The following is a 27104-nucleotide window of genomic DNA, read 5'->3' on the forward strand; positions in this document are numbered from 1 at the left end:
TCTGAGAGTGGGGGAATCTATTTGGTCAATCTTGTTGCTTACAATTAACACAGGAATGACCTTCCACTAGCAGCCTGCAAAAAGAATTTTTTAATTTACATTTCTGAACTAAAGATATACATGAAAAGTAGTCGTTTATAGATATCTCATAGATCTCTAAATTTTACAGATAATTTCCGTACAAGTTTAAGACTATAGGCACCTGTCTTTCTCTATTCATTTCAAAGAGAAATATTTTTTTCTAATGCACAACACACAGCAATAATTGTAAACATTTTCTTATTCTGCTTTAGAATTTTTAATTTCATGTTTTTCTTATTGTTCTGCTTATGAAGGTTGGAAGAACTGGCATATGTTTTATTTTATTTTATTTTATTTTGTCTCTTTCTGATTATTTATTTAATTTATGTACCTGATTTCTGCATCAGTTTCTCTATCATTTAGCTTATTTCCTGTCCTGCCAGCAGTATTTTATTTCTATGGAGCCATAAGTCAATGTGAAAGTAGCTAATGCTCTTTCAAAGTAGTTTCAAACTCTGCATGAAAAACGCTTTTCAGCTCTCATTTAAATATTTGTTTTCCTCGGTTTTTGACAGTGGAATTTAACAGATTCAGTGGTACTTCTTGTGACCCATGCAAAAAAGTATATTTTATAGCTGGATAGTATTTGACCTTTGTGCCATTGGATTTATCCTTTATGAAAGCCTTTCATTGTTCTGTTATTTTTTATTTTTAGCCAGTACATTCTACATCATGATCGTTATGGTAAATAGTATCCTAGTAACAGAAGGAATTGGCTGTTGAACTCAGTAAAAAAATATTAGCTTTTATTATATTTCCAACAAAGAGAAAGGCTGGAAGGTAGATTTAAATACCATGCAGACAAAACCTGAAACTATGGAAAGGGAAAGGCTGGAAACACCTACCACTTAAACCATATACAGCTTGTGAATTCTGAAGTAAATTGAAGATATCAAGACAGTCAGGAATGAAAAGTTATGCACAGATCAGTCTGTGCATCTTCTGTTGGTGAAGAATCTCACTCAGCAAAGCTCCTGAGTACAGTGGAATGGTAAAGCACATCTTCAAATATCTTGCTCAACTAAAAACTTTCTACTCATAATCACACTGGATATGTACTCAGTCTTGTGATAATACAGATTATTAAGAAATTTTATCCATTAAGGCATTGTAACTAGTTTTATACCCAATATAATTCAGGCTAAACATTTGTAACTTTAGAAACAAATTGGAAAAAATACCTAGCAGATGGAGACCTAAAATAATTTTACATGCATAACTCAAGCACTTTATTTATTTGCTTGGCAAATAAATATTTCTGGAGATACTAGAAGATGGAAGGCATAAGGTAAAAGTGTGAGCTCTTTTAACACCACAGATATGCACACACTATATTAGAGATTGACTGCTGCATATTAAATGTCATGACTTTTTCCAGAACTTGAGCAGTATTGTTCAAGTCCAGCTCATTCAACAAAATTATAATTGATGTTAACAGAAATTGTAAGAAAATGTAAATTGGAAAAGATCTTAACTTACTGTTGGCAAAACTCTATTGTAATTAAAAATATCTCATCCTTGTACAATAATTAAAATGCTGGCATACAAAATGATTAATATGACCTTAAAAACAAATTGCTTGACCTGTATAATGATGACACTTCTTTTAAATAATTTCATTAGGATCTTTCTTCACTGATTTGCAGAGCATGGTGGAGACTAAAAGAACTGAGGATCAGATGAAAAAACAAATGAACAAACAAGAAGGAGCAAACCAACAAACAAGTAAGCAAGGGATAAAAGAAGCTTTTGGCATTTAGTTGCAGAATTCTGATTGTGAAAAACTTCCTTTGAACAACCTTGAAATCATTCTTACTTTGTAATAAGATTTTAAAGAGTCCAGGAGACCAAAGTGAGATTCAGCTGCCTAAACATAAATGTATTGAGGTTTATGCAGGTTGTGCTGGTTATCTCATGCTTCTTCTTTTTTCTTTTTTTTTTTTTTTAATAAATGGAAAAGCAATAAAGAATAATTCTTAGGCATAACTGATCTCTTCAGAGAGTAGTCATAAGTTACATTAGACATATCTTGTTTTCCTCTCTCCTGGGTAAAATGGAAGCTAGCTCAGCTCTAGCTATATTCACTGTGAGCATACAAAACTAAGTAAGATAAACCTGAGACCTGGAACTATATTTCTACCTATACTGACTTCTGAATCTTTATGGAAATACATTTTCCCACAGTATCTGCGGACTCTGATCCTACTTTCAAAGCATACTTGATAATGCAAAGATGAGATTTTTTCCTGCACAAGCACAGATTTCCTGCAAATTCTGACATCAAGTAAAAGAGATCATTCCTCCGAGCCTTCCTTCCTGGACTCTTTCCTAGATGGGATGTGAAATATAAACAAAGCAGCTGTCTGGGTGTGAAAAGAGGGTGGGAAAGGAGATTCACAATAACTTCATCCTTTCCTATAAAAGCTTTGCCACTCTGTAGGAGAGGATCCTAGATTCATCAGATCAGGGAACAAGTAAGATAAAGTGACTTCATAGCCCTAAGGTATGTCTCTTTCTGCACTAGAGGTGATCTGTGTACTTCATGTGATTAAAAGTATTTAATCAGTCTTGAAGTTTTGTAGCAAGGCTGTCAACACCACCTAATCGAGTGTCCTTACCTCTAGAGAGTATCATCCTCTTCTCGATTCTCTGCATTTATGATTGTTTGCTACCCATTGGCACAGTATTAACAGAAAGATGGGTGATATTCTTCATTCCCAATCTGTATACCTTCACCACTCTTGAGTTCATCCCTTGTTCTCCTATTCTCCTGATAATTTGTGTGCCTCCTCTAATCTGGCTTGCCGATGCATTCTCTGATGAAATCCACAGTCTTTTTTTTTTTTATTTTATTATTATTATTATTATTATGTTTATTTTTAAATTAGGCATGTCATCATTGGTGGTCCATTTTTAGCTATTGATTCCGTACTTTCTCCTGCATCACTGTGAGGCTAGACATGCTGGAACGAAATTGTCTGGGGCCCATGTTTTGTGTCAGAGACCTCATTTTATGAATATACTCCACATCCTCTTGTTTACCTCTTTCCAAATTATCTGTTCTTCCAGCTTTCTCAGGCTAGTGCAACTACTACAAAAGTTCCTTTTGGAAAATCTAAAGGTTTGTACCCTGAGAATCAGTTGTATAAAAGGAGCCATGGCTTATGGTAGAGGGCAAATGCCTCTCTACAATAACTGACAAAGGGTTACCTGTGGCAAGATTTCAACGATTAGCAAAATTCTATTCAAGTTTGCATTGTTTTTAGCACCTATGAGGAACTGTGGCAATAGTCAAGCACAGTTCCTCAGAAGTCTCTTACAGCATTTCTACCCATCTGCAGCTTTACCTCAGACAGTTTCATGGATGAAAACCTCTTCTTTCCATGAAAGGAGGTTGTTACAATGTAAAATCAAAATGTTTATCTATTATGATCTAGACTTTGGCCTTCACAGGTTAAGGCCATTATCTAGATTTTAATGAACAGTCACATCAAACTGTGTAACAACCTCCCTTCAAACAAAGAAAACGTTTACCTCTATGAATCTTGCCAAGCAATTGAACTGTGTTCCCCAGTACTGGTCTGGACAAAATGGAGAAACCCAAGAAAGATTTAAAACTGAGCCCAGGCTTAATGTGTGAATATGGCATCCATTTATGTAGCCTGGTACTGAGTGCTTAGAAACTGATAACCACAACTGTTAATCTGCAGCTTTCACATAGTGCTCATTAATGTCACTGCTTGAATTCTAGCTAAACACTTCATTATCATTAATTTCCAGAAAGGGCAGAATACCATCTAGCTGCTAGGGATGGCCTCTCACTACCAAATTTTGCTGAAAGACCATCAAAGACACTTGTCATTCAATGGCATAAAACTTGTTATCAAGCAGGATTTCCCTTTATTTTTATTAAGTATCATAGGAGAGAAGGATGCGGCCCCAAGCAAATTCTTTTGCTGCATAATCTGTTTTTAAAAAGCCTGGTGAGAGATGTCTCCGGATGAATGTGTTTCTTATATATATATCAGACACTGTATTAGGATCTAAAATTCCTATTCGAACAATATCTCTGGAGATTAAACAGTTATCTTAATGGTAGCATTACTCAGCTGCTTCCCAATGTATTGCATATGATCACATAAGATTGGCAACTGCAAATCAATCAGAACACTTTTCTAAATCAAATTACTTTATTCATTTGATAAGAGATGGCATTGTGCAAAAGATAAATTGTTTATTTTTTTCACACATGGTACAAGCATCTTGTAATCTTTTTTATCAGTATGACAGGCAAGTCATTTTTAAAAGTTGTTTTTTGTTTTCCTTCAGAACTTGGTTTCTCTTGAGAGCAACAATGACCATAGTGAACTGAAGATATTCTTATGCCCAACCTGAGTTTGTAAGGCTTTTGAGATGCTTCGTCTCTAATCTTTTGTGGTAAACAGTGCTACACAGAGCAAATTCATATGAAATTCTCTTAAGTGTCAAAATAAAGAGCTCTGCCTTATAATTTCAAGTACTTCACAAGCTTTTTCACATAAATCAAGTACAATAAAATATTATCCATATAAAAAAGCTTTATTAGTTGACAACTGTAGAAAAAATATTGTTGAATGGGTTATTTTTGTAACTGAGTTGGGCATATAAGCATTTCAAATGCAGTTTTCCTTTTAAAGGGAAATACCTATGGCACAACTCTTTTATAGATAAGACTCATATTTTTCTACCCAGGGAAGCTAGCATGATTAATATTAAATAAATGCTTTCCAAGTGTTCAGAGGATGCTGTATAAGCACTACAATATAGATCACTCAAGGTCTGCACTGTGTGATAACTTTAACTAAAATTAGATATGACCATAAGATAATTGAACAAGCTAGTGTAGTGCAAGCTTCAGTGGAAGGCTGGAATTCAGTTCTTTCCATGAGCACAGAAAAATTTCAGTGACTGAAGCTTTTGTTGGTGCACGCTCATTACTCTGAGTGCTGAGCTGGCAGACTATAGCTGCTGTGGATAGTCTCAAGAACAACTTGTAACATCTCTTATTTGCTGTGTAGATGAAGATCTAGGAAGATTCTTGTTGCTTTCAATGCAAATAAAAACTACCGAGAACATCAAAATGATTTGGAAAAGCCATGTGCTCTATTGGTGTTCTTAGCACTCCTTGAGTTATCTGCAGCTGTAGCAGTTAGTGAGGCTGGAAGGCCCCGGAGTCCGGCTCTGGTCTCCTACCCTTCCCAGGAACAGAAAGTATGATTGCTGCTCCCTCACCCCCTGAAGCTTCAGATTAAGATATCACCTCCTGAATGATGGCTAAGGAGGAGCATGGGATCGTGCATACCCATGGGCCTCCAGCAAGTTTTCATTTGGCAGGCTGGCACAACAGGGACCAGCTGGCCGCAAACGCACCTTTGTTCTTTTTGCTTGCTCGCAGTTCCTGATGGACTTAAATTCACTTGCAACTAGTAGAACTCTGTCTTCAGATTGGAGAAATCCTCAGAACAACATTTGCTCCCCAGTGACTCCCAGCACGGAGTTCTGTTATGCCAGATTCCTCATGCACACAGACAGCCTCTCTGCCTGCATTGTACTTATCCAAGATGAGTACACTTGAAAGTGAGCTCCTCGAAGCACATTTCTGTCAGTGTACAGGTAAGGCCAAAGGAAAGAGAAACAAACAACAACAACAACAAAAAAATGCAAATGTCTGTCTTATGTACAGAATTAGCATGTCCTAATTAGAGTTAATAAAAGAAAGTTTCAACACATGTCCCCTAATGGCAGCAGCTGTACAAAGTGTAACCAATATATTAAATACTTTAGCAATTGCACTCTCCCATTTGATCAGTATAAGGAAGTAAAAAAGGCAGTGTGAGATGTGCTAGCATACATGGCATTAGAACATTGCATTTGTGCAGCTATGCTTGCTCTCTTTTTATTTCTTTCTCAATTGTTTTCCTATATTGGATGATATCTTATGTTAAATTCTTCTATATTGTCCACACATTTGAACACCCAGATCTCACATTACTACAATGTGAGATAAGCTAGATAAGCTATTGCTGACAAGTGATGATTCTCACTGAGCTGTGGAGGATATGGACCATATTCACTTCAATCTCTTTGAACTTTCAGTTGGATTTCATTGAACTGAAAAGACTCTCTTTCCGGAAGACTGTATTTTTTCTTTTTTCTTTTTTTCTTTTTCACAGTAATTTAAGGCAAGTCAGAACATCCAAGTTTTTAAAGAGCCGGGAACCTGTGACATCCAGTCCACAAGGGAGAAATATTAAAGTAATTCCATGTGGTGTACTATATCTGCTGAAAGACTGAGAATAAACGTAATTAGAAATAAGTGATTGACATCTTTCTCCGTGTGCATCGTTTTTAGCCATCTGCTCTCTCTGCTCCAGGCCCCAACCCCACATGTGTTAAATAGTCAGCACAGAGCCTACATGCACATCTGAAGTTTAAGGATACCTTTATACAGCCTAGTTTTCCATTTCTTAAATTATACGCTTTATAGAGAAGGTGACCAGAAAGTGCACCTTTACCAACTTACTACTTTAAGTACTTCTTATTCTTTCAGTATTCCTAGCAGTTACAGAAAAGCTGTTATCCTTTAGGAAAAGATGAGGAGCTGAGAAACAGAGTTAAATGACTTGCTCTGGGCCATACAGGGACTCTGTGATAAACTACAATGTGATACTGTTAAATAACCCTCTAGAGGAATATACTTTCCTCTGAAACTGAACTCCCAGTTTAAACTAATGTATTCCACTGTCAGGCACCATGTTACAATATAGATGATAGTTAAATGATAGATTGAAAGCCAGTCTTAAATAAAACAGTTGCATATTCTCCTTATGTCTTCCTTGCTAATACATTGTGATTCACATATATCCCATCAGTAACTTGCTATGAAAAACAAAACTTTCCATACTAGACCAGGCAATGAAATAATAAAAATGGTATACCATGCTTCTCATTTTATTTTGCAGATAAACAAGAGTATTTTAATTACCATGATCTGACATGCTATCTCTAGAACAGAAGGTACAATACTGGAAGATATAACACATTTTCAACACAGGGAAGGTTTATTTTAGGCATTAAATGAAATAGCATTGCAATGAAAAATACTGTCTTATTTTTAAAAGAATCTTTCTTGAAGGAACAATTGTAAAAATGGAGTTCAGATTTTACTGCTTCTGTCAAAATATTAAAAGCTATATTAAATTAAATTTTGGTAAATATGAAGCTTGTGGCACAAACAAGAAATAACTTTTATTTTCAGGGTGTGCTTTAATTTCTTAGATTTTATACTTCAAAGTTAATTCTTCTGCAAGTTAAATAAGTAGAAGGTTTGCTGAGTCAAGGTGCTCTAAAAATCAGTTATTTTCACAGAGACCACTTTTTCTTACTGATAGATCTGGGCAAAATATCTGCTGTGGTCAACATGACAAGCAAAAGAGGAGTTGGTGGCAAAGAAATAAGTGGAAAAGTGTTTGAGAGGTTGAAGATTTTAAGAAAGGATATCAGAGAGATGGCACCAAAACCCAAAGAGGGTATAAAAGAAAGTCTCTACTCATTCAAGAAGAAAATCAGAGCAGAAGAAAAATAATCATTTTTGGTATCTCAGTCAGGGAACACAGGTCAGCTTCTATGCTGAGAGGAAAAACAATTCTTGAGCCTGCAGAAAGTAAAGATATAATAGTAACGTAATATATTCCTGATGAAAAATAGGTGTGGATGTCCTTAACAATATAAACTGAGGTCTTTGTAAAGGTCACAGCCTAGAAACTGTGGCAACAAAAGAGATTCAGTGAGGCTTTGCCTGAGTTTCAGCTACATACCTAACATATATATTTGCCCCTATGGTTCATCAGGAATATTTGCTTGCAAAAACTGCAAAAGCTGCAGGAGAGCTGTAGTAACTGAAGAGTGCATCCTCTATCCTGGCTGCAGTTGGACTTCCCTCCACTGCAGGACTGTCATGGTTTTATGATTTTTGGTTATCAGCATTCCACATGACAACATCATTTAGTGCTCTGGGATTTAAAGAGTTAATGCTCTAGGTCCAGGCACCTGTCTGGAAGAGAAGAAGAACTACGTACCCCAGAACACTTTGTGTTCAGAGAGGAGATATAACCCTTGGCAAGGTCACAAGACCTCCCCTTTTTCCTTCAGCTCTCCTCCCTGCTGCTCGTCCCGACCACATGCATCGCCTCAGCACTAGTGTAAGGCCTACATTTTTTCAGATACTCTCTCATTATATTTGATTTATTAGCTTCAATTCTAATTATATTGTATTATAGTGTGTTATCTTGCATTTTGATACCATATTTAGTAAATTAGTTTGTTTCTCCTCAGATCATTGCTGCTGTTCTTAATTATTTGAGGTCCTCTGTTTCCCCTTTCCGGACGTGCGGATTCGCAAATCCCTCCACACCACCAGTCACTGAACCAGGCCGAAGCAGCCCATAAACCATTGACAAGGGCAGGCATGGAGGGAGCAGCATTAATGAGCAGTTTGACTAGAAGATGGGGACCAGGAATTTGGGATACATAGTTTCTGTCGGGAACACTACAGAGGAGTATTTGTATTTTAACTTTCTTACTAAATTTATCTTGTACATTCAGTGTTTAAATAAAGCAAGGAGGGAATTATGCTGCATGAATGGCCACCTGAGAGCCTTCCAGATACAATATAAACAGTCTTGAGAGGCTATTGGGGAAATATCTGAACTACATCAGAACACATACGATTTTGCTGCAGACAGATCACAGAGCACATACTTAAGATAACCAGTCATAAACACAAGGTGAAATATCAAAAATTGGACTTCAAGGAAAGAGTACAACATTTCCCAAGACAGGAAATTGCAGGAGAAAAATCAAATAAAATAGATTTTACAGAGAGAGAAATATACCATATATCACAATATATTTTTATATGACAGGCTTCAGCAGCTCCCAAAAAATGGGTCACAACCTCAATGTCTGCTGGCTGAAGCTATTGCATTATTATCAACTGAGATCCCTTTTGCATTAGTGTTGCGCTAATACCACCAAACAGATTGTAATATATCATAATGTTGGAATTAACTAGTGTTTTCTGATAAGAAGCAAGACACCTTCTATTATCAAGCATCAAATCATTTTAGTATTTTGCTGATATGTTCTGCTCTGGTACAATCTGCCAAAGAAAATAGTTTGCCTAGCTATAGAGCGAACAGAAAATGTGACTGAATAAGATGAAGATAAAAATGGATACAGAAATTAGCCCTGAAGTATTGTAGATTTCCCAAGGCCTTACTGAGAACTCAGAGACAGTTACATTTGGCTTTGAGAAAATGTAAATGTTCAAGTCCAAGTTTATTCTCAGAAAATGTAGATCCCATTCAAGGAGCTTAAATAACAGCAAAGGTATTTAAAGCAAGACCAAATATTATTAATTGTGAGCCGCACTTCACTTATCAGTGAAAGAACAAGTACGGTAAATAGATAGTATATTTTTTGTTATAATATAAATTTGGAACACCAATATTAAGCATGAACCAAATATTTCATTTTAGCAATTGGGTCATGAATGTCAGGGTTTGTCTACCTCAGGGATTAAACATTTATTTATTGATTTATCTGGTTTTGATTGTGGGTTAAGTGAGACAGTCTGAATTTGGCTTGCATGTTTTCCAGAAGAGTTATGGTACATGTTTAAGCACACATGCATGCGTGCATATCATGATGCCATGAAACATGATGCTAGTGAGGGAGCATGATTTTATTGTGGACTAAGGTCTCCCACTACATAGCTCTCTATATTTTTATGGCACATACAACATTAGATTCTTGGCAGTCTGTTTCTTATTTGGTGTTGGTCTCTTCTCACTGGTGACAGGTGACAGGATGAGGGGAAATGGCCTTAAGTTGCACCAGGGTAAGTTTAGGTTGGATATCAGGAAACACTTCTTTACAGAAAGGGTTGTTAAGCACTGGAATAGGCTCCCCAGGGAGGTGGTTGAGTCACCATCCCTGGATGTGTTTAAAAATTGTTTGGATGTGGTGCTCAGGGACATGATTTAGTGGAGGGCTGATAGGGTTAGGGTAGTTTGGTTAGGTTTTGGTTGGACTCGATGATCATTAAGGTCTCTTCCAACCTTAGCAATTCTATAATTCTATTTTATGTCACTGATACTTGTTGAATCTGTCTTTTACTTGTTTATCAGTTATCAAATTATAGTTACATGAACCTTTTCACCATTATATCTCTATTCATTAATTTTTGGTAGAATGTCCCAATCGCAGTGGATAATACTGAAAAGGACTGTTGAGTGTGCATTTAGTGGCTGTAGTTGACAAAAGCAATAAGTAAATTCCTCAGTGTGTAAGAACAATTTTGAAGCTGAAGATGTGAAAAATGATCTCTAGAAAAGGCATGCTTTGGTACATAAGGGCAGCAAAACCTGTTTTATACCATTTATTGTATTATTAAGTCAGAGAAGATGTTTTTTAAGCTTCTTCTCATGGCATATTTTCTGAAATTCTACTGAAATATTGTACTAAAGATAGTATATCCTATATAACAAGTTCTTCTAAAGCTACCTAGACATTCTTCTTGTTCTGAGAAGGAAAACAAAGAAGTTTAACCAGAATGCACCTCTGGCAGGCTGTTTTCTGAATCATAGTCACAGTAGCAAAACTGAAAGAAGGATGAGCAACACAGCTGTAGCCATGGCTTCCAGACAAGGTTGTTCCAGGACAGCTGGTCAGAGACAATTTGAAGCGATCTGGTGTGGTTATCTACTGCTAGCTGTATGACACTGAGAATTTCATAGAACCGGCTCTCTGTTTCTGGAGTCAGTGGGACTTTCTCTTCAGGGTCTCTGGAGAGATCGAAGAGCAGTGGAGGATCATGGCGTGTGATGAAACCTCCATAGCAAAAGCAAACATGAGAGTCATAGCAACCACTGGAATCCTCAGGAGTGAACTTTGGAGTGAAGAAAAAGACCTTCCAAACAGATTCACCTGCAGTTTCCAAATACAAAACAATCAATGATAAAAGACCAACTGAAAATCCTTTCAACTTATGAAACTCTAATTTACACCACAATAAATCAATCTCTCTATACAATCTTTGACAAAGAAGAACTGCAACATACTGAAAGAGAAAAACAAAATCAAGCAAAACATGGTGATTTTCTTGCTACACAAATTTATGAAACAACGATGATCACTTCAGTCCCTTAGAAGAAGTTAACTAAATTACAGACGACTTAAAAGAACTTCAAGTTTTTAAGTAAACAATGCTAAGAAATGCTACATATTTTCAAAGATACTACACCGTCTTCTTCAAGATATATTAAAATGTACTTTTGCCATTTGACCATATCCAGACACCATTGAGCTATGAATGATTCTCATTTCACTAATAAAAAAAAAATCATTTTTTATCTTTTTCTCCTTTAATCTCCTTGTGGTACTAACCCATCACACTGCCACATGCTTGCTTGCTTTGCAAACATGTTGAGACAGACATTCTCATTTTATTAAATGTGATGACAGGAACTGCTATAACAGATCCTGTCTCAGGCTTCAAGATGCTTTTTCAAAAATATATAACTATTACAGTAGTTCAAGTTTTAGGTGAGACATTGCTTTGTAAACTGGGAACCAAACATCTTTCACATAGGTAATTTTGACTTTGCTTAATACACTGTGTACAGACACTGAACTGCCTGCAGTAGAATAACTTCATTCAGTGTTTTCACTGATTAAGATAAGAATTAATTCCTGTACTAAGAACAAGCAAATATTAGTCATTTCCTTCAAGAAACAATCTTGAATAGAAGACTGGAGAACCTAAAAATATTTAACAGGGAAGGAATAAACAAGCAATGGCTATTACTCTCCTCAAGCATCACAGAATAGATCAGGCAGACGGGAACAGACAGGCATTTTAAAGGAAATGCACAGTCCTCTCCAGTTGGGGAAGAATGTGCCAGAAAAAGACCAGGAAATAATTAGAGTCAAAATCTGCTTTTCATTCTTAATAAAAGTAGGATAGTAAACAGCTTAGACGTATGATGCCTGACTGCCTATCCATCAGAGCATATACAGCCACCAGAAATACACAGTCATTAGTTACTTTCCTTGATGCCCTATTGCTGAAACTTTTTTCAAAGAACCACTCAGAACCACAGAATGTTGTGGACTGGAAGGGATCTCTGGGAATAACTGAGTCCAACCCCCTCCTAAAATAGATTCCCTACACAGGAAAACATCCAGGAGGGTTTTGATTATGTCCAGAGAAGAAGAAACCACAATGTCTGGGCAACCTGTTCCTGTGCTCTATCCTCCTCAAAGTAAAAAGAATTTTGTTCTCATGTTCAGATGGAACTCTTCCAGATTGTACCCACTGACCCTTGTTCTGCTGCTACACACCACTGAACAGAGCCTGGCCCCATCCTCTTGACTCCTGCCCATTAGAGATTTATAATTGTCTCAGTCTGCTCTTCTCCATGTTGGACAGCATCAGATCTCTCAAGTTTTTCTTCATAAGAGACGTGTTTGTATCACTTCCTTTATTTTAAATACCGGGGGAAAAGCTCTGTGGTATTTTGCTGAATTTTTTAAGTCCACAGAAATTTTGTTACTTTTGTAACTTGTTAAATATTTATATGTGCAATGGTGGTTAATATTCATTAATCAAGTCACTTGTTCACTAGAATAGAAAACATTTGAAGGTATGTGAAGGGCAGAAATGAACTGGTACATCACATGCAGTAACTACATCACACTGAATGTTTAAAGAAAGGTTTAAAGGCATAAATGTTTCAGTGGATTAGAGAGCCACAGACTGCAGTTCCAGTTCATAGCATGAATTTAAAAGAAAATAAGTGACCTTAAGATTCTTTACAGCTTCTTCTATCCTGCAGCATTTTTTGCATTGTAAGAGAATTTACCTTAAGGAACCAATCCAATGATAGAACATGGAGATTTCCAGTTCTTTTAGTCTGCACTTAAATCAGGGTCAGAGGGTGATGGTCATTATTTGCATTAGTCTAGGAGTATCCTCTGAATGCCGCTTGAGAATCAGTACAAGGGAAGCAGCTCTAAAAGCAAAGAGCACCTTGCTGGCACAGACAATAAGGTGTGGCAGGCTTTAATAGGTACTGAAGGCTCTGACTATAACAGCAGCAATGGCTCAATCATACTAGGAGGCAGGGACAGGACATGACTGGACAGGATGGGAGCATTTCTCTGTCTCCTTTTCCAATAATATTCTGAAAGATTGATTTAGCATTTGAACTCTTTGTTGTTTCCTCACAATTAAAATTAATAATAATCACAGAATCACAAAATTGCAGGGGTTGGAAGGGACCTCAGGAGATCACTGAGTCCAACCCTCTTGCTAAAGAAGGTACCCTGCAACAGGTCACACAGGTAGGGCTCCAGGTGGGTCTGAGTATCACCATAGAAGGAGTCTCCACAACCTCTCCGGATAACCTGTTCTTGCACTGTTCCAGTGCTCTATCATCCTTACCATAAGGAAGTTCTACATATTAGTACAAAAACTTCCTACGTTCAAGTTTTAGGTCATTATTCCTTGTCCTATCACTCTGCACCACTGAGAAGAGCCTGGCCTCATTCATTTGCCTCTCACCTTCCCTTAGATATATATAAACATTAATCAGATCCCCCTTCAGTTTTGTTTTCCTCAGACTGGACAGACCCAGGTTACTCAGTCTTTCCTTTCTTCTCCATATGCGAGATGCTCCAGGCCTGTTTTTGTGGCCCTTTGATGGACTGCTTCTAGGAGATTCTTGTCTTTTTTAATGTGGGGAGTGCAGAACTGGACACAGTATTCTAAACGTGGCCTTACTGGGGCAGAGTAAGGGGGAGAATCACCTCCCTTGACCTGCTGGGTCACACTTTTTTTAATGCATTGCAGGATATCATTGGCTTTCTTGGCCACAAGGGCACACTGCTCATGGGGAACCTGTTGTCCAGAGCTAATCTCTTACTCAGGGACATGATTTTGTGGAGGGTTTTTAGAGTTAGGGTAGTATGGTTAGGTTGTGGTTGCACTCAATGATCTTTAAGGTCTTTTCCAACCTGAGTAATTCTATGATTCTATGACTCTATGATCTACAGCAGGTCATTCCCTATCCTGAACTGATGCATGCCATTGTTCCTCCCCAGATGCAAGACTCTATCCTTGCTCTTGTTAAAGCTCATCAGGTTCCTCACTGCTTAAGTCTCCAGTCTGTCGAGGTCAACAATGTAACAGTCCCCCTCAGACATCTTTGAACTTATGCACAGAACATTGCCCAGAGCAGAAATATGCCTCTCATTTATTGAGATTTAAAATATATATTCTGGGAAGCTATGTGATTCTGTACTAAGCATTTCTTCTGGCTCTTTAGAAGTGTTTGACTGTCAGGATGGACAATGAAGAACAGAAAAGGCCAAAATCGCTATTAATGAGCTTTTATAGACCAAGCAATATTTACTCCATTTGAGAATTCAATTCAGAGCACTGTAACATCTTGACAGAAGGGCAGAAAAAATGCACACAAGAGCTCTGTGGTCAGGCTGTCTTACCATACCCGTATCTTTGATAGAACACTTCTACTAAATTACTTCGAAAATGAATTTTCCATCAACACTTATGTTGTTGGACATTGTATCATCAGGCCATTTCAAGGGCTTACATACAGCAACATAAATTTAAGAATTCGTGAATTATTTTAAGACATAGCAATAGGTTCATATAAGTAAGTTCAAAGACATGGGAAAAAAAAACAGAAACATGCAAGTTGTACTATTTTTTTTTCCCTTACAGAATAAATATTCTTCAGGCTTGCCTATACTTAGAGCATCTGTCATGTTGCAAAACGTGTGTGATTGGAGACAGACACATGTGACACCAGATCATGTCTGAATTACATTGCTAGTTTTTTGAAGAGCTGATGGTTGTCAGCCATGCTGCTATGTAACACCATGCTTATATTGTGCAAAACACAGCCTTGGCAGAGCAAGTACAACTGTACAATAGAACAATGATCACCTATTGTACTGCAGTGTTTCAAAGGACCTGGAACTTCATGAGGTGCTGGAAAAACACCAGCACAGAGTTTAACTACCCACTGCCTAAGCATTATAAAAGCTAACGCACACCTGTCAGTGTCTGTGTGTGTAGAGAAGCCAGTGTAATATAGGAGACATAAAGAGCTGTTGGATTTCTAATCTGTAAAGCTGATGAGCTGTATAAGGATCTTAACAATGGAGAGTTCTCTCTCACTTTCTCTCAGCTGATCTCATTTTGTCAGAGAGCTAGCTGCAGGGATCAAATTAATCTCTCAATAATTAACAATACTTTTGTTCTTCAAACCATCTGGATTCTCTTATTATTTAAAGACAACTATATCTCTGTTCTTCACTGAGCCTAGCTGTAAAATTGTCAGGGTTCCCACACAGTCAGTATAACAGTCCTTCCAAAACACAGAAGTCAAGCTAGATGTCTGTAGCATCCTTTGAGATCCTTTCCCAGAGCATCACAGCTTCTTTATTCAGTGTCCATTTTTCTGCTGAGTTAATTGAACAAGGGTTTCACTTGCTCAGTCCTCAGAATACCACTTTCCTTTGCACACATAAAAAAGCAAAAGTCACAGAAGTTGTACATAGAAATAGTCTCAAGTTAAAATAGGTTGCAATTAGTTTGCACAAATCTGCTATGAACATAACTGCTAAGAATTTGATCTCCTTAACAGACTCCTCTTCAGTTTAATTATCCTTCATCTATTTATTCTCTCATAATCACACAGACAACCAAAACGTCATTATACGTGTAAAGGCCAGAAGGGTAAATAAAAGTGTCTCAGTAAAATATATTAATATTTCCAAGATGACATGACACAATGGATATGGATGTCATTTCTGTAATACTAGCTCTGTGTGTAACTATTGATGGCTATATCCTATTCTCTGATAAGGACTTGAAATGAACAAGAGCTATTTCTGTGTTATTGCCTGGACTTTATTTTTACTGTTTTTTTTTTTTTTTTTCATCCACGATAGGTAGATCTGGGCTTTCCTTTGTTCATATTATTTTGTTTCTTCTTTTGGTAGAAGAACAAGTTAAACAAGTCTGTTCTTCATTGCAAATTGATGAGCTGGTCTCTCCTTGAGTTAAGACTTACTTGCTCATAACCCTTTGGGCATAGCAGTACATAGAAATGCAAATTGCACACAGTCTTTTCCTGTATTTCAAGTGAGCTCCGTAGCCAAGGTATGCTCTCACATTCTAACTAAAGCCAGCTCTTCAATTTTTCTACAGAGTAGCAGATTAAAGTTCAAATTTACTTGAAAATATTCTTCAGATAACTGTCGTTATTGCTGGATTTAGTCCTTTTTTTTGCTTCCTATATCACTGGAGTAATTTAGAAGTTGTAGGTTCTCTACTAATCTTATATAAAAGTAGATATCACACGTATGTATGTATTCTACTCTTCAAAAATTTAACAATTTAAAAAAGGTTTTGGTTGTTGAGCTTTTGTAGAACTATATATGTCATATGGAGAATACTATATGGTTACTACAAACAAAGCATACATATTATTTTTATGAATATGTACATTCCTTGAACAGCTAATAAAAATATGTTGAGTTCAAAAGTTTTTAACTTTACTCTTTCAGTCAAAATTTGTATTCTTTAGACACATTTATCTGGCATCTTAGGATGCTAGACATAATGTTAATTTACGAGAATAGATAGTTGCTAGAAGAGCCTTGCATGAAGAACTGTGCAGAATACAGAGTAGCTGAGCTAAAAAACATGAAACGGAAAACAACAGTGAGCTGATGAGCAACTGTAGTGGAATGAAAAGGTTCCACTGAAATTTATTAATGAGTCAAGATAATCTGCTAAGTGGTAGGAGCTGACAAAGAATTATCTTCCTGAATTCTTCATTACCAAAAAGAATGACCACTCCTTTATACATATACACACAAATGGGTATAGAAACTATGTTTCCAAAATCAGAAGTGCCAATGCAACCTTATGCCTCCTAGTTGGAAGTTACAGCTAACAGGAACATGAAAGAACATATTTTGCCCAGGGGAAAAAAAAAACACTTTGAGTAATCTGATGCATGTAACCCAGACAATTGCTAAAGATTTGGCTGAAAAGTGTATTCACTTGTTGAATTGCCCACGTGATTTTCAGTTCATTTAAAGAGCAGTCATTATCATTATGAAGACAGGAGATAATGTTGGCACAAACAAAATTATTAGTAATTTCCTACCTATTTTTTGCCCTTTTCATGTACCAGTTTTCCTCTGGAATTAGAAAGAGATACAGCTAATAAACAGGAGAGCAACATACTCAAGAATGTAGCAATGCATAGCCCATTAGCTAAGGATGACAAAAACGAAAGAGAAATTTATTTAGAATTATATTTTGTCTTCTGTCCTTTCTGTCCTTTTAAAATTGAGGACAATAATTCCTATCTGACATAAAGTGGATTCAATCACCCTGAGTGATGTGAAAGGTATGCAAGATTCATATAGTTATTTTCCAGACATTGCGGCAAACATACAAGACAAAGATGCAAAGACAACTCAAAGCAACTACTGCAAATAATTTCAGACAAGTTTAAACTTGTCTGCAGAGAAGGACCAAAGTTTCCTGGTGGACAACATGGTGACCACATGCCAGCAGTTGTGTCCATGTGCCCACGAAGGCCAATGGTATCCTGGGTGCATTAAAAAGAACATGGCCAGCAAGGCAAGGGAGGTGATTTTGATTTTGCTCATGTGCAAGCACAAAGGAAAGAAGAAGGTCCATGAAATGTGGAAAAAGGGTCTGACCACTTGGGAAGAATATAGGAATGTAGTCAGGGCCTGCAGGGAGGCAACGAGGAAGGCTAAAGCCCGTCTGGAATTGAATCTAGCTAAAGTGATAAAGGATAATAAAACAGGCTTCTTCAAGTATGTTAACAGTGAAAGGAAAACTAGGGAGAATGTGGGCCCCTTACTAAGTGAGGGGGGGGTTCTCGTAACGGGGGATGCTGAGAAGGCAGAGATACTGAATGCCTTCTTTACTTCCGTCTTCAGTGAAAAGGCTCTCCCGCAGGTTTCCCACACCCTGGAGGTTAGGGAGAGGGTCTGGGGAATGGGAGACTTTCCTTTAGTCAGGAAAGAGGACGTGCGTGAGCGCCTAGGCAGTACTAAGGTCCACAAGTCCATGGGACCTGATGGGGTCCTCCCATCCTCCCTTCCTCCCCAAAATACTGAATTAAACATAAACACTAAAAGATATATCATAGAGTGTCATTTTAAAGACAACCAGCAAGAACTCTCATATACATTTATTCCTAAGAAAATTATTAGAAGTTGTCTAGTATCTATTTTCACATGGATATATTCAAGGTTAAGATTTTTACAGAGAAATTTAGCAGTCTGCCAGTACAAACTTTTATGCAAAAATCAAACCTCATTTCGCAGTTCTTCAGCCAGCATGAATACTTGAGTTTGAATAGAACACTAGTTTTAGGAAAGCAATGGGAATATTTTCTCGTCCTTAGTGGTATGGAATATGGACACAGAGAGCTTAAGCTACACTCCAACTGACAGTAAGTGATGGAAAAGGGAAACAACCTTGACACTTTCCTATTTCCAGATTAAGGAAGGCAGGCATAATGAAAAACAAGCTTCACCCTTCTGAGGTGCTATGATGTGCTAAAATATCCTTCTCACCAAAAACAAGATCAGAGAAGAGTCTCCTGGGGCTGTAAATGGAACGAATTCATTTTAATTGCACTGTATATAGAACTTAAGTGAAGAGAGCTCAGAATTATTTTGAAGACAGGTTACTTCATCTCTATCATTCAATTAATGTAAAATCATTCTGGAGAGTGAACTCTGTTCAGTCATGTGTGAAGTAATGCAAATAATCGAAGTTTGTAATTTTAAGGTTATTTTTTTCATAAGGAGTGGTTCACTGATTTAGTGTCCAGAAAGTTTGGCTTACGCTTTCCATTCTGAAGCTATTCCTGCCCCTTAGTTTGCAAACCAAGTGAGGTATTTTTCCCTTATGAAAAAAAAAAAAAAAGAGAGAGAAAAAAAGAATAGCTCATTTTTAGTTTTATTCCTGCTTTAGTTAATCCTTTTGAAACAGTTCTGTTCACATCAATCTAACGCTACTTCCAACACAATTTGAAATATTTTGTTTCATATACTGTATTTCCCCAACATTCCTTAATTCCTTTGTTTTGTGACTTTAGTCAACTCTCAATTCAAGTTTTCACACTTCAAGCACCTGCTGTGAAGAAACTGCAGTGTTTTAAAACATTAGAAACTTCATAAACTTGATGCAAAAACAACAACAGAAAAACAACACAAGCAGGTCCAAAAGTAATTCTGATTAAATACTAGCTGAAGACCTGGTTCAAAAAGCACACCTTTCTAAGTAGGGAAGGTCTCTGTAGCAGTAATTCTGCTGCCATACATAAACACTGAAACATTACTGTTGGAAAAGATCACTAAAACCATCTAGTTCTACCATCACAGAGCAAACTGAGACAAGAAAATAGTGTAAAGGCTTTGTCATGTTTGTCAAGGAAAACATTTTCCTACCTAAAATATTGGTAGCAGAAATGTGTATCTTACGATTAGGTCAATTTTCTTAAGCTTGATATAAACAGCTTTGTGTTTTCTGTTCAAGCCAGAAATGCTCTTTTTTCTTTCAGGTATTATTTCACATTTACCAAGCATTATGCCCATACTGTGTCACCCCAATTCAGTTGCACCTGTTATGATATAAGCTTCAAGACAGCAAATTAGAATAGTTAATCAGGTAGTTTAGGTAAATGACACTTGATGCCTGTTCTGCTTCTTCCAGATGTTGTGGTTGATGCACTGAAAAGAAATTAGGGATTTGGGAGAGCACTTTTAGTGGACTAAAGGTGGGACTTTTAGAGGTTTTCCTTGATTTTGGTGCTCCATGAAACAGGCAAGATCATGTGGAGAAGATAACAAAAACAAAACAACAAATGAGGAATAAAGATGATGCTTACAAAGCAACTTTGGAAATAGAGTGAAAAAAAGTAACTTCAATAATCACTGAGAAAAGACCAGGATGACCTTCATTAAGAAACAGTAAATGATTCAGATGTTCGAGATCAATATAAATTTAAAAAAAAAAAAAAAAGTATATCAACAAAAAATCAGGAACAAAGAAAGAAGTCAAAAAGAAAACGAAAAGTTAATTTAAGCAAAAGAAAACAAACAAAAATACCACACACACAAACTGAATTAAAAAAAAAAAAATAACACCTTGTAAGAAAAGAAAGATTTCTCTAGACGGAACAGTGGAAATGAATGGACTTGCAAAACTAAAAGACAGAAAAGGCAAATGACAGGAAAATTCTCATGAAGGTCAGAGTTTATTATAATTTCTACAACTTCAGAAACAAAAGATACAGACAAGCATCTGTTAAGAGAATAAAAAATAGATTCACTCCAAGTGAGGCTAGAAGCACAGAAATAGGGAGGGAAAGAGAAATAAAGTGATGGGAAAAGGATGAATACAGAGTAAAAGGACATAGTTCAGAGAGAAGAAAAAGGTTACACTTGGTCCAACAAAAATGTGGTTTAAGTGAGCTGAAGATTCATGTGTTATCCCTAAACAGAAAGTGTATTTCTCCCACAGCTTCACTATTTCAAAGTAGGTACTTGATGCTTTTGAAATCCTTCATGGGCTTGTGTAGATAAACCAGTCAGAAACTGGAGTAGATCCATATTATACTGACTCTTCAATGTTTTTCATGGATGGTGACCCTCAAAAACAGAAAAGTGGTCTGCAGTACTTGCTTTCTGTTGAGGAAATCTCAAGCAAATACTTTGCTGTAGTACATGACTGTATAAGCATCAGCAAAAAATATGTCCATGTATCTATGGAAATTTCTTACCTACTGCTACAAGTTTCTACATGATTTTTTAATAGATTACATTGCTACCGCATTTTGTCATTAAGATAAAAGCTAATGACAAAGAATGAGGTTTAATGAGTCCTACTGAGGCTTATAAAGTGATAGTGGGGAAGGACCCTTATGCCTCTACAGTAAGAGCTGCCACATGCAGGGCCACCAACCTCCACATTTAATACTAGACCAGGCTGCCAAGGGCCCCATCCAACCTGGCCTTGAACACCTCCAGGAATGAGGCATCCACAACCTCTCTGGGCAGCCTGTTCCAGCACCTCACTACTCTCTCTGTAAAGAACTTCCCCCGACATCCAACCTAAATCTTCCCTCCCTCAACTTAAAACCATTTCCCCTCATCTTGCAGCTGTCAACCCTTTCAAAGAGTTGATTCCCCTCCTGTTTGTAGGCTTCCTTTAAGTACTGAAAGGCTGCAATGAGATCATCCCACAGCCTTCTCTTCTCCAGGCTGAACAAGCCCAGGTCCCTCAGCCTGTCTTTGTAGGGGAGCTGCTCCAGTCCCCTGATCATCCTCGTGGCTCTCCTCTGGACCCTCTCCAACAGCTCCCTATCTTTCTTGTACTGGGGGCTCCAGATCTGGACACAGTACTCCAGATGGGGCCTCACAAGAGCAGAGTAGAGGGGGACAATCACCTCCCTGTCCCTGCTGGCCACCCCTCTTCTGATGGAGCCCAGGATACCATTTGCTTTTCGAGCTGCAAGGGCACACTGCTGGCTCATGTTAAGTTTTTCATCTATCAAGACCCCCGGGTCCTTCTCCGCAGGGCTGCTCACGAGGACTGCTCCTTCCAGTCCGTATAGATGCCTGGGATTCCTCTAGCCTAAGTACAAAACCTTGCACTTTGCTGTGTTGAACCTCATTAGGTTCACCCAGGCCCATCTTTCTAGCCTCTCGAGGTCCCTCTGAATGGCATCCCTACCTTCCACTGTGTCAACCACACCACTCAGCTTCGTGTCATCAACAAACTTGCTGAGGATGTACTCGATTCGGTCATCAATGTCATTGATAAAGATGTTAAAGAGCACTGGTCCCAAGACAGACACCTGGGGAACACCGCTCGTTACCGGCCTCCACCTGGACATAGAACCATTGATGACAACCCTCTTTCTGCAGCCTTTTAACCAATTTCTTATCCATCAAGTAGTCCTCCCATCAAATCCACGTCCCTCCAATTTGGAGATAAGGATGTGCTGGGGGAACAAGCCAAAGGCCTTGCTCAAGTCCAGGTAAATGACATCGGTTGCCTTCCCCTTGTCCACCAATGCCATCACTCTATCATAGAAGGCCACCAGATTGGTCAAGCATGACCTTCCCCTGATGAAGCAGTGCTGGCTGTCTCGGATCACACGCTCATTCCTCATGTGATCAAGCATGTTATCCAGGATGATCTGTTCCATGATCTTCCCAGGCACAGAGGTGAGACTCACCGGCCTGTAGTTCCCAGGGTCTTCCTTGTTCCCTTTCTTGTAAATGGGAGTGATGTGACCCTTCTTCCAGTCATCTGGACCTCACCTGACAGCCACGACTTTTCATATATGATGGATAGCAGCTTGGCAACCATCTCAGCCAGCTCCTTCAGAACCCTGGGATGCATGCCATCCGGCCCCATAGACTTGTATGCATTCAGTCTCATGATGCAGTCTCTGCCCTTACTGTGGGGGGTGGGGGATTTACTGCCCTGGTGCCCACCTAGAGGTTTAGAGATGCAGGGCTCAGGGACGTGAGAAGTACTGGAATCCTGGATGCCAGTGAAGACCAAGGCAAAGAACTCACTCAGTACCTCAGCCTTCTCTCCATCTGTTGAAGCCAGTTCTCCTTTTACACTTACCAAAGGAGGTACACTCGCTTTGACCTTTCTTTTCTGGCCAATGTAGCTGTAGAAAGTCTTCCTATTGTTTTTCACATCCCTTACCACATTCAGTTCTGCCTGCGCCTCAGCTTTCCTGATCCTACGTCTGCAAGTCCAGATGGCATCCCTGTATTCTTCCCAGGTGACACGCCCTTGTTTCCAGAGCTTGTATGTACCTTTCTTTGCCCTCAGCATGCCTAGCATGTTCTTGCCGAGCCACGCCAGTTTCCTACCTCCTCTGCCCGCTTTCTTATTCAAAGGGACGGAAAGCTCTTGTGCTCTCAGGAAGGCATCCTTGAAGAGTAGCCAGATCTCCTCAACATCTTTGTTTTTAAAGACAGCATCCCAGGGGATCTTGGCTAACAGTCCATTGAACAGCTTAAAGTTTGCTTCTTCCAAAGTTCAGGGTCCTGACACCACTCTTTGCTAGGCCCACATCCCTCGAGATCAAGAACTCAACCAGGGCATGGTCACTGCAGCCCAGGCTGCCTCCAACCTTACTGCCTTTAATGATCTCTGCATTGGTGAGCTGCAGGTCCAGCAACGCTTCACCTCTGGTTAGTCTGTCCAATACCTGGACCAGAAAGTTATCATCAGTGCATTTCAGTAGCCTGGACCTCTTGCAGCTTGCCATGTGGTCTTTCCTACAGATATCTGGATGGTTGAAATCCCCCATCAGGGTGAGAGCCCATGAGCATGACACTTCCCACATCTGAAGCAAGCCAGCCTCTCCAACAGTCTCCCCTTGATCAAGTAGCCTGTAGTATATGCCTATCACTAGCTGGCCTTTGTTAGTCCCATCCCTAATTCTAACCCACAGAATCTCAACCTATTCCTGACTGTTTCTCAGAGGAAGCTCCTCACAGTCTTTGACATAGAGGGCAACTCCCCCACCCTTCCAATCTCGCCAATCCCTTCTAAAGAGCTGATACCCCTCAGTGGTGGTATTCCAGTTATGGGATTCATCCCACCATGTTTCCGTGATAGCAATAAGGTCATAACTTTCCAAGTGCATCACGGTTTCCAACTTGTCCTGCTTATTTCCCAGGCTATGTGCATTGGTGTAAAGGCACTCCAGCTGGGCTTTCTGTCTCACCGCTTTTATAGAAGATCTAGGTTCCCCCAGAACAGCAGCATCCCCAGCATCCCCCTGCCCCAGTCCATCCTTTTGTACTCTACCGTCTTCGCCCATCAAGTTTGGTACGAGCCCTTGAATGACCTGCTCAACCCCAGCGGCCCTCGTTTTGTCCCCTTCCCCCTTCATACGTAGTTTAAAGACCTTTCAATGAGTCCCACCATTTCCTCGGCTAAGATCCTCTTATCCCTCAGATACAGGCTACTTCCATCTGCAGCCATCATGTCAGGTGCCGAGTAAATTACCCTGTGGTCAAAAAATCCAAAATTCCTGTGTTTGCACCAACTTCTAAACCATTTATTTATGAGAGTTGATGCTAATAACTGAAGTAAATGACTACTTTAAGTTCTGTGTTAGAAGGAAAATTGAACATGAGATGTAAGTGGTACTTTTTTAATTGGACTTCAAAGAGCTTTATGCCAATGTAACTCAAACCAGGATCTGTATCTAATCCATGGTTTTATTCTCTGATTATTCTTGTCAGATCTTTCAGGACACTGATACATGGATAAAATGATATTCAGTTATACAAAACCAATTCACCCCTTGCATTTTGCTACACAGTCTAAACTATCTACCTTATTTATTGCATATTTGTAGGCAGGCTCTTATCTGAACCTCTGCTGATTTAAAAGAAAAATGACACTAATTACATTACATGATCTTAAAATTCCCAGTTAACTTTAAAAGACATACAGTGTCTTTTCTTGACATTTAGAAAAACATTCATTTCTTTCACATTGTAAAAAAGGTGTCGAGACACTTTTTTACATTTAAGGCACTCAGTAGGATTTATTGCTCAGTACTCTACTGCTATTTATTATGCAATTTGACCATCTGGTATTCTCACCTAATTCTATATTTCTGAAATGTGTTTGTTTTTATGAAAGCTAGATGCCACTGTTCACTGATCATTTATCTTTGTTAGAATTCTATGTTAGGGTGAGAATAATTCTGCTTATTACTCTTTTAAATATAACAGATCAGATTAGCTCAGATGTAAAAGCTTACACCTGCCTGTTGTTAGCACCACCCTCGTACTCTGCTAAAAACCTGAGATGCTGGAACCCTGAGAACTCTAGTATGCCTTACCGGTCCTGACCAACCGTATGTTGGAACCCCATCCACACACTCTGTCCATGGGCCAAGATCCCCATTTCATCTTAGCCCGAGGTCATCGATATCGCTGTAGGAGTGCCACTCCTTAGCCCCATCTCTGGACCGCCTGATGTTGTAGCCTTTCTTCCACCTATGTCTCCATTCTTATTCTCTTCCTGCTTCTGACTGGGCTCTATGAGTAGACCTTAAATCTGAATCACTAGTTCACCTAGTTAGGATTTACTGAAGGACCCTGTTATCAGCACTCAGCTCTGCTCATTCTGCTTGGGTGCTGCCAGTGAGGCTACTTCCACGGCTAGGGTCACTTGTAGTTCCTGACTTTATGAAGCTCCAATTGCTTCTTGATAAGAAATGACCAACCTTGCTCAGTGGTCATCCACAATACAATTACCTCTAAGTCATCATTCTTCAATGAACAACTTTCTTGCAAAGTACTTTGCTTCCCTTATCATAACTAATGATGCTTTTAAAAAGAGATGGTTAATTTTCTTTTTTTTTTTTTTTCCAATTCTTTATATAGCTATTGCCTAGTGCTCTTTGACTTGAATACAAAACTAGGCCTTTGCTCCATAACTACTTTTTTGTTATGCAAAAATAACCAGACAGAAATCAAAGATACTGAATGGATTTGCTTTCATAAATGTCAGAGGTTCCTGTGAAAACCATTTGTGTAACTTTTCTTTCTACTGTAGTCATTTTCAGAGTAAAACACCACCACAAGCTAGAGAATCAAACTTTCTATCTCTCCAGAGTTCTCTAGCCCATGTTCAATTTGACTTGGCAGCCAATATCTATTTACAAGGTGCTGCTGTTTATGAAAGACCCAAAAGTATTCATGGATTGTGAATCTCCTCCTCTCAAGTATATTTAAAGTCCCTATATTTAACTGAGGTAGCCAGAAAATACAGATGGAAGTTTGCAGACTTTTTTTTCTTTAAAACAAACAAAAATACCCACAAAACTTTTTTCTTTATAAACATAATTTGTTTTTGTTTAATGTCTTACTCATCCATAAGAATCACTGAATGACCTCTAAATAGTCAGTAGCTGAAGTACATCTGAATTGACTGCTTATGTGATGTTCATATCTATCTTACACTAATATATGCATTTTCTCTGTTCCAGTTGTACCAAATAAGAACAAAAGCTCATTTCAGATATTTCAAATGAATCTTCTTTCTGTCATCTTATTCATTCAACTGCCACTTCATGATTGTTCACTACAATGTATTTTTTAGATGGTTTCTTCTGTTGTAACTTTTGTGCTACTATAATTCATTTCTATTAAATGCTGAAGCCAAAGACATTTTATTGGCACACTCCTTTCACTCAGTGTTTTATCTGGCAACTTTTGCAAACACGTATTTTTCACAAACTTTTACTAGAATTTAAACAAAGATTTTGGTGCAAGTCTTTGTTCATTTAGATTGTCATTCATTGCATTGTCAGTTCCAATGCCATAGAACTGGTCTCCTGAAGTGAATACCAAAATTCCCATGAATTTACTGAAAGGATGATTTTACCTCATTTGCCTTCAGTTCAACAAAGTAATAGTATTTTAGTTTAAGAACTCAAATATGAATCCCATACTTAAATTAAGCAGAGCACAATGTAATTGTGACAGAAACTACTTGGGTGATCAGCTAATTGTTTAAGAACGGATCTGTAAATGTTCTTAAACTCCTTTTAAATTTTATTTATTTATTTTTTACATAATATACTACCCAGCATGTCCTGGTAACTCCAGGTGTCTTTCAGACTATCTGGTTCATGAATCTATATCTGAACAAAGCCTTTCTTGGGCCCACTGGTGAGATTCAGCAGCATAGAACACTCCTACACATAACCAGAGTGCTCAGCTGAGATGTAATCAACTCTGGAGTGATTTAATCTCAAACCAGAAAATAAGCA

General features: G+C 38.3%; 1 protein-coding gene across 3 annotated transcripts in view; it reads right to left on the reverse strand.

The window, feature by feature from the left end:
• Positions 1 to 7055: 7055 nt before the first annotated feature.
• STS (steroid sulfatase) overlaps positions 7056 to 27104 on the reverse strand; it is a 111061-nt gene continuing 91012 nt past the window's right edge. For all 3 annotated transcript variants that reach the window (XM_085212728.1, XM_085212710.1, XM_085212720.1), the window contains one exon: positions 7056 to 11109. In XM_085212728.1, coding sequence (XP_085068854.1) covers positions 10727 to 11109 — 383 coding nt within the window. In that variant the 3' untranslated portion in view covers positions 7056 to 10726. The remainder of the gene's footprint in view (positions 11110 to 27104) is intronic.

Source organism: Meleagris gallopavo, chromosome 1 (genome assembly GCF_905368555.1).
Source record: "Meleagris gallopavo chromosome 1, MGAL_WU_HG_1.1, whole genome shotgun sequence".
In the NCBI taxonomy this organism is placed as follows: domain Eukaryota; kingdom Metazoa; phylum Chordata; class Aves; order Galliformes; family Phasianidae; genus Meleagris; species Meleagris gallopavo.